The following is a 7,040-nucleotide window of genomic DNA, read 5'->3' on the forward strand; positions in this document are numbered from 1 at the left end:
CAATTCCAATCCAGAATAAATTTGTACATTGAGTTATATTAGGGATGTGTTTAAACAAATGATTTATATTTCTAATATTTATTATTAATATGTTTAGAATTCATTATCACTGAGAGCGGAGTTCCTGCCCACTCGCTCCGTGAGTCTCAGTTCACTCTCCAAGGAACCCTCCGATCCTTCAGACAGCACCTGGACGGGTTCCTCGACACCTGGATCATATTTTATTACTAAACCCGTGACAGCTGCGAACTTAACTCTTACACGAAATTAAAATTAATTTCAAACAGTGCTCCATGACTTTTGTGACATTATTTATTTTTAATAACACTAATATTACCTTAGACACTACGCGTTTATAATTATTTAAAAACTACATAATCCCGACGTTTCGATTACTTTTCAGCAATCGTGATCACGGACAGACCGTCGGGAGTATGTAAATTTTTAAAATATTAAAAAAAATCGTAATATATCCGAAAATCTTGCTTTTAATTAAATGAATACTCGCGAATACTAATGAATAAGTCTAAGGTGACATTATTTCTTTTTTATTCTGTATTCAAAAATCGTCTTGTATGTAAAAAGACCAAACACAGCACCAGCTGTCTGCTCGGTGGCTCACTACATTTTAGTAATTTTGCCATTCTGACTCTCACAAACAGACAAAATAACTGTAGGACTTCCACCGAGACGTTGGTTCTCATGATCAAACATCTATCTTTTTTTGGTGCTGAGTAAACTCAAACCAGGAATCTGAAGAACATATAATATTTTAACCTTGCACAATATCCTCGTAGTCGCCGGGGGCTCCGAGTGTGCGTGTTGCAGGTCGGGGACGCCAGCCTCCACCTACGGGGAGAGAAGAGATTACAGTAACTAGAGAGAGAGAGAGGGGAGAGATAGGAGTACCGGAAGAAATAAATTAATGTGAAGTTTACACTCAATATAGTATGAGGATAGTAGTTCGAAAACAAAGGTCTAGTTCTCAAACAGACACAGACACGGGACAACATTAGTAAAGGGGAAGGGTGTATATAATAGAATTTTACCATAGAGCTGCGGGTCAGAGAGCTCGCTGTCGGAGCTGGAGCCGGAGTCCGAGGACAGGCGGGTTGTGCGGTTGACGAGAGATCCGCGCTCAGAACCACCACCAGAGAGAAGATGACGTCAATAAATAACTAACAGTCTTAAAATGAACCAAGTAAAATGACACGGAAAAAATTGATACTATTAATAAAAATGACTAGTCTTAGAACTTGTAAAACATCGACATTATACATGTGTTATGTGTTTTCCTCAGAAAAAGAGTCGAAATGAGAAGAATTCATCGTTTTCATTCAATGGGGAGCTCATTGCGGTGTGAGGGTCAAGGTACCTGCGGTTTTAATGCGAAGCCTTGTCTTGGGTCTGGTGGGCGGGCGCGGCTGCTTGCTCTCTTTGGCTTCGTCGCTGGAATCCAGCTCATCTTGATTACGGATTATGAATGAATGTTACAGACGTTCCAATGTTGCTATCATTTGATACTTATCAAGTGTCTGTTGTTACCGGAGTCGCTGAGCTTCCCGAGCACGTCTTCGGCTTCATACTTGTGAATGAGCTGCATTATGGCGGCTTGTTGTTCCTCGGCTGCCTGTTGGTAACGGTCCACTCTCAGAAGATGTTAAGAAATTATTATAATGTATTCCGAGCAAGTTTCTCCACCTCAGCCTGAGCAGTCTCCAGCACGCTGAGTCTGTGTTTCAGAGCCTCCACACAGCGATACCTCAACACGTAATGATCCCACAGACTCGCTATCTCCGTCTCTAGAGATGTCAACTCACTCTGGTAGGCAGGTCTAGAAGAAAAGGTAGAATATAGTAGAACTACACTCAAGACTGGGGAAGAATTATAGATTGCTGTAATACCTGAGAGTGGAGGAAATAGTTTTGACTAAAACAGTTAATAAGTCTATGGTGACCCCGGCAAGAAAAACACGGGAGATTTCTACAATGTAAAACAAGTTGCAAGTAGTAACCGTGATTAATGGACATTACTAGCATCACTTGAATTCGCTCTCCAATATAGCTTTACTCTGTGTAACATTAATACTATAGAAAAAACTCCAGTATTATTGTTTTTTATTAAAATTAGATCACTATAAATGAAATCGCATATTAGATCTCGTCCTGGTTCTTGACGCTTCCTCACTGTTATCTTATCAGTCCTCTCTTACTTGATCTTCTGTAGAGTGAGCAGTCTCTTCTCGGCTCTCTGCAGCTCAGCCCTGCGCCTCTCTATCTTGGCGTCGAGCGCGGCTTCGCTGGCCGCCACGCTGGCCGTCTGTTCCCTCACGGCGTCCACTCGAGACGACATCGCCTCCACCGCGCGGGACAACGCCGTCTCCAGAGACGACAGGTCCATTTGACGAGACAGAGCTTTGTTTCTGTGATCCTGAGTTAAGATGGAAGGAAAATAGAAAGATTGTAAAGAATATCAGTCAAATGCTAAAATTTAATTATATTTGTTTTCGTCGACCTTATTTTCGGGTTCTTTTGCCAACAGATCGTATAAAAATGCTCCTTGTGCAGTTATTTCCGTTGCCAGAGACCGCGCCTGTTTGATTTCCCCGATCTAAACAAAACATTAATGGCGGACCACATGATGAATAAGGTTCCGATAAAAATATTCGACTCCTTCGACGATACACACTCTATTGCTGACGTCATACACGAGCGTGTCGGTGTCAGCGAGCTGGTCGTCATGGCGCGGCGTGTCCAGAGCCGATCGCAGCAGGTTGGCCACCTTCAACAACTCCCGCACCGCCCAACCGTCCGCGCCATAGATTCGTTTCCCATTCAACTTTAGATTCGCTCGAGAATGCTGAATATAAGACCATTGATAAACTGATTTTCTTTGAAAGTTATATATACCTTAATATTATTATTTGTATAAAATAAAAAGTAGTACTTGTAAATGTACTAAGGATATCAGGTAATCATTTGAGTCATTTACGTCTTTGGTATTTAAAACTTACAAAGTCTCGTAGGATCGTCTTCCTAGCTGTGAAATTTTAAATTTCAGTCGTAACTAACTCAGAACGGATCATACATTACAATTGTCTAAACTCACAAACAGTTCGGTGGCGTGAGTGACGAGCGCCACCCTCTGTTCGAGAGTGTCGGCGCCGCCCGCCAGTAAGGCGTCGGGCTCCACTCGCGCCGCCAGCCAGCGACTGCAGGATTCCACTAGCGGCCAGTTTGGACTGCGGAAACTCTCCAGAGAAATCAGCTGAGGAAACCCAAGCGACCGCATGGCTTCGCTGAAATCTATATCCAAGTCAAAGACTTCATTTATGGACGATATAATGTAATCATGGATGTTTCTAAAAACCTGCACATGAATTAATATGAGTTTTAATTGTAATCAGAGAAATATATTTACCGAGTCATAAATGAAATCTAATACATTTTCGACTTGGCAACATATGAATTTTAAACTGAAGTAATTTTTAGTGGCATGATTCACGTTCTTAAGTTTCCTCAACAGAACGTATTTTAAATAAGGTATTATTTATGTACAACTTACTTCTTAAATCTCTGTAAGACATGATAACAATATTTAACGTAACAAATCTCAAACTCTTAAAAAAAGTTTGTATTGACTTTTAATACTGCAACGCGTCACCATGACAACCAGGGGTTGCTATTATAAAAAAAAATATTAAGACTACGCTACGTACGCTGGTAACACATGAGGAACAAAAAGTTTCATTTATGAAGGAAATAACAAATTAGAATTTTAAGGTTTTTCAATAATTTGAGTTAAAATTAAAAAGAAAACACAAGAATAGTATAATCTTTATTTAATATCTAGAATCTATATTACACAGCTACACTTTTTAATGAAACATTAAATTGGACACGCGTAGGCATACACTTAGTGACGTAAATTGATTGTCATTTAATATCAATAATTACAGAGCAGTAAGTGAATATACCTATAAGCCACCATTTTGTTTGCGACTTCCCACAGCAACAACAAAATGGTGGATACAGTCTGAAATGGTTTCAGCAATTTATACAAGATATGAACAAAACGCACACTATAACAAAACACAAATAAATAATTTTCAAAGAAAACGCAAACATTATGAAGAAACAGATATTCAACAAAATTTAAATACATTTACCAAAACAGGTTCAGTATTTTTGGTGAATACATATATGTTTTGTTGTCAAGTCATTAAAGTAAAGAACTTTGTACTGTTAAGGCTCTTGGAAGTTTGACAATAGGACTGGCAATCAAAACAATCATAACACATGTAATCAATTAACAGTTGTCTGCTGAAACCTCAGACAGTGAGCGTGTCCAATTTAATGAAAGAATCATAAGTCCACGACGGTGGGTGACTGCTTCAGGGAACGTCTCAGAGCTGCCTCACGTTTCACGGCCACTCGCAGACGGGAGGCTTTCAGGTGTCTGGAACACAAGAACCAGTCAACATGTCGTACTATGAGAACTGTTTGAAGACAACACCGTGTCCTTTTGGGGATTGTCAATATACTACACAAGTTTAACCTGCCATTAACTGTTGATTCAATGTTAGTCACACACAATCCACTTAATAAATATACTTTGTTAAGTCTAAAGTGCTATTTAATTGTCGCCACATACAAAATACTAGAAATTTCAATACCTAGCATTCTTTATAAATATCAAGAGAAACATACTGTATTCAATTTATGATATTAGGTTAATTGATATTCCGTATTATCACCTTTGCCTTATTCTTTCTTCTGTTTCAGGGGACGGCTCCCGTTTAGTGACGGCAGCGTCTCTGATCATGTTCCTCAACTTCTGTAGACAGTCGGCCAAGTTCAGTTGTTGGGAACGAGTCACGTCGGAACGGATCACCAAATACCCCTCCTTGGTCAGTTTATTGTTGTGCTGGGGGTTACAATAATATGTTAAGTCAATTATTATGTTTCATTAGAGAATTGGAAAGTTATACACAAAAAAAAATGTGTATTTTAAATTGATCTTATTATAAACCTATTTTAAAGACCACTTTTTGTCTATTTAGTCCACATTTAGTAAGTTCTACTCTAGAGTATGAAGGTTTAGTGAGATTTTAAACTTTCAATTAAATTCACAAGTGTATTATTCTCCAGAAAACAAACATCTGTATGATGTTAAATAATATATTTAATTATGAATGTACCAGTTCCTGTAGTTTCTCTCTGATCTCTGCCGGAATCCAGTCAGCTTCACTCACTCTGAACCTGAGATCTACTTTTGTATGAACCTGTATAAAGACAGAATGAATTGGTATTGTCATAGTATATGTTTTCATTATTAACTTTAAAATGATAAAATACACCTTTAGTTAAAAAATATTATTTATTGCCAAATGTATATCAATAGTAAATGAAGCCATACAAACTTTGTTAACGTTCTGTCCACCGGGTCCTGAACTGGCGCTATATTTTATGTCAAGTTTGTCCATTGGAATATATCCTGAAAATTTTTCTTTAGGGTCTGGCGTCTGAAAAGAAAGGGCATTGCAAATTTATACAAAATTTTAAAGAGTCAACCTTAAGAGCTAAACAGAAATATACAAACAAATGCAGGTGTAGAAAGCTTTAAACTACTGTTCGGATACAATGTCTCCAAAGATAATGAACTTTTATAAGCCATACATCTCTGGAGTGTAGAAAATGGACTTTGTGTCGCAACTATTTGCATTAATTGCCTTCGCAACGGCATTAATGCCATTTTTAATATAATGCGGTTTAGTCAACAAATACTTCGGACTTCTAAGGATACTTTAAATCGTAACCTAGAATTATTTTTTTATTTTGACACTGACAGTGGTCAGGATTGACAGTTTAATTTTACTTTTTGCCATAGGTTCCATATAGATTGGAAAACATTTAAGATGGAAATAAGTATACCGTAATTAAAACTAAGAATAATATATTTAAAATCTACAGTATACAGTAGAAATCGTTCAATTTTGTGGCATTACTCAAATTGTTGACAATTTAGAATATTGTGTATAAAGACAAGGAAACCATAGATTTTTAAGGTTCATAATGCATTGAAAAGTAATTAATATTATTTTTCTACGGAAGTAAACTTCTATTTCTGAATAACATCTATGGCGATTTAGAAACACCAGCTGATATTTGTGGTAATGATAAAAAGTTACTTAGCTTTAGTGTTAAGGTAAGAACTTTGGATATAATAATATATTGCAACTATTCCGTTTAATAATACTTGTATTTTATGTACTTTAGGAACAATAAGCTCTCTAAACCCCTTTTATTAGCATATTTATAAATTTTATTAAAAAGTGGTTTTAAGTTTCTACATGAAAAGGCTTTATATAAATTTAGTAACACCTAATCTATTTCCTATAACATCAATTTCCATAATTACTTAAATATAAGGTGCTATTTATTTGTTGTTACCTTAACATTTTTAATTCTCATAGACTTAATAGAAAGCGATGAAGAAAAGCAATGAGAAACTACTAAAAAGAAGTTAGAAGGTAATAGGAAAAAGACAAATATGGCAGCAAAAAGAAAATAGTGTAGAAAATCCAAAAACTTTAACTGCTATTAAAAATAATATAGTCAAAAACTAAGCACCGAAACAATGTCAAAATTATCGATGTACGTTATAATTTCGCATTTACAACCAGATCATTAACTACACCCAGGTCGGAGTCTAGTACTTAAAACAGACGAAGAATATAACATAAAAATTTTGGTTTTCTGAAGAGGAAGAAAACAAAGAAAACCTTCTTATTATCTTATCACAATTTATAAAAACCGCAACTGGAGATAAAAGATTTATGTCGGATATTGTTTTAAGAACTCCTGAAGCAATAACAGCGGCAAGTGCGGCGATTACAGAGAATGATATAAAAAGATGGTTTCGGGAAATTGATATACATCTACAAGATTAGGATTTGTTAGAAATTCTATTGGTCCCCTACAAGACTTGTTTAGTTATGAAACCAATTTCATTCTTTGCGCAGAGAGGTGTGGTGTATC

The 7,040-nt window shown here is 36.6% G+C and overlaps 2 protein-coding genes across 3 annotated transcripts; both read right to left on the reverse strand.

Annotated features, from left to right (window-relative positions):
* Positions 1-62: 62 nt before the first annotated feature.
* On the reverse strand, positions 63-3,653 carry LOC116774327 (clusterin-associated protein 1). Of its 2 annotated transcripts, XM_061521284.1 has the most exons (11): positions 3,565-3,653; positions 3,109-3,305; positions 2,689-2,859; positions 2,515-2,610; positions 2,213-2,430; positions 1,702-1,834; positions 1,546-1,630; positions 1,376-1,465; positions 1,050-1,178; positions 778-849; positions 63-209 (listed from the first exon to the last, which is right to left on the reverse strand). In XM_061521284.1, exons 1-9 carry the CDS (start codon positions 3,584-3,586, stop codon positions 1,168-1,170), a joined length of 1,023 nt encoding a protein of 340 aa, XP_061377268.1. In that variant the 5' UTR covers positions 3,587-3,653; the 3' UTR covers positions 63-209; positions 778-849; positions 1,050-1,167. The 2 variants fall into 2 exon arrangements, with proteins under 2 accessions (XP_061377268.1, XP_061377267.1); XM_061521283.1 differs by having other exon boundaries at positions 1,050-1,465.
* Positions 3,654-3,826: 173 nt separating this feature from the next.
* Positions 3,827-5,848, reverse strand: LOC116776001 (large ribosomal subunit protein mL62). Its single transcript, XM_061521376.1, has 5 exons — positions 5,602-5,848; positions 5,423-5,524; positions 5,201-5,284; positions 4,757-4,926; positions 3,827-4,458 (listed from the first exon to the last, which is right to left on the reverse strand). The coding sequence occupies exons 1-5, from the start codon at positions 5,752-5,754 to the stop codon at positions 4,365-4,367; spliced, it is 603 nt and encodes a 200-aa protein (XP_061377360.1). The 5' UTR covers positions 5,755-5,848; the 3' UTR covers positions 3,827-4,364.
* Between the last annotated feature and the right edge of the window lie 1,192 nt (positions 5,849-7,040).

This window comes from Danaus plexippus, chromosome 8, assembly GCF_018135715.1.
Source record: "Danaus plexippus chromosome 8, MEX_DaPlex, whole genome shotgun sequence".
NCBI classification, from domain to species: domain Eukaryota; kingdom Metazoa; phylum Arthropoda; class Insecta; order Lepidoptera; family Nymphalidae; genus Danaus; species Danaus plexippus.

Excerpts from the sequence above, each read along its gene's own strand:
- LOC116774327 (XM_061521283.1), bottom strand. The coding sequence starts at position 3,586 with ATGTCTTACAGAGATTTAAGAA. Across the intron at positions 1,631-1,701 it reads TGGAGACTGCTCAGGCTGAG|GCAGCCGAGGAACAACAAGC; the intron begins GTGGAGAAACTT and ends CGTTACCAACAG. Across the intron at positions 1,466-1,545 it reads CGGGAAGCTCAGCGACTCCG|ATGAGCTGGATTCCAGCGAC; the intron begins GTAACAACAGAC and ends TCCGTAATCAAG.
- LOC116776001 (XM_061521376.1), bottom strand. The coding sequence starts at position 5,754 with ATGGCATTAATGCCGTTGCGAAGGCAATTAATGCAAATAGTTGCGACA. Across the intron at positions 4,927-5,200 it reads GAGAGAAACTACAGGAACTG|CACAACAATAAACTGACCAA; the intron begins GTACATTCATAA and ends TGTAACCCCCAG. Across the intron at positions 4,459-4,756 it reads GAAGAAAGAATAAGGCAAAG|ACACCTGAAAGCCTCCCGTC; the intron begins GTGATAATACGG and ends CTTGTGTTCCAG.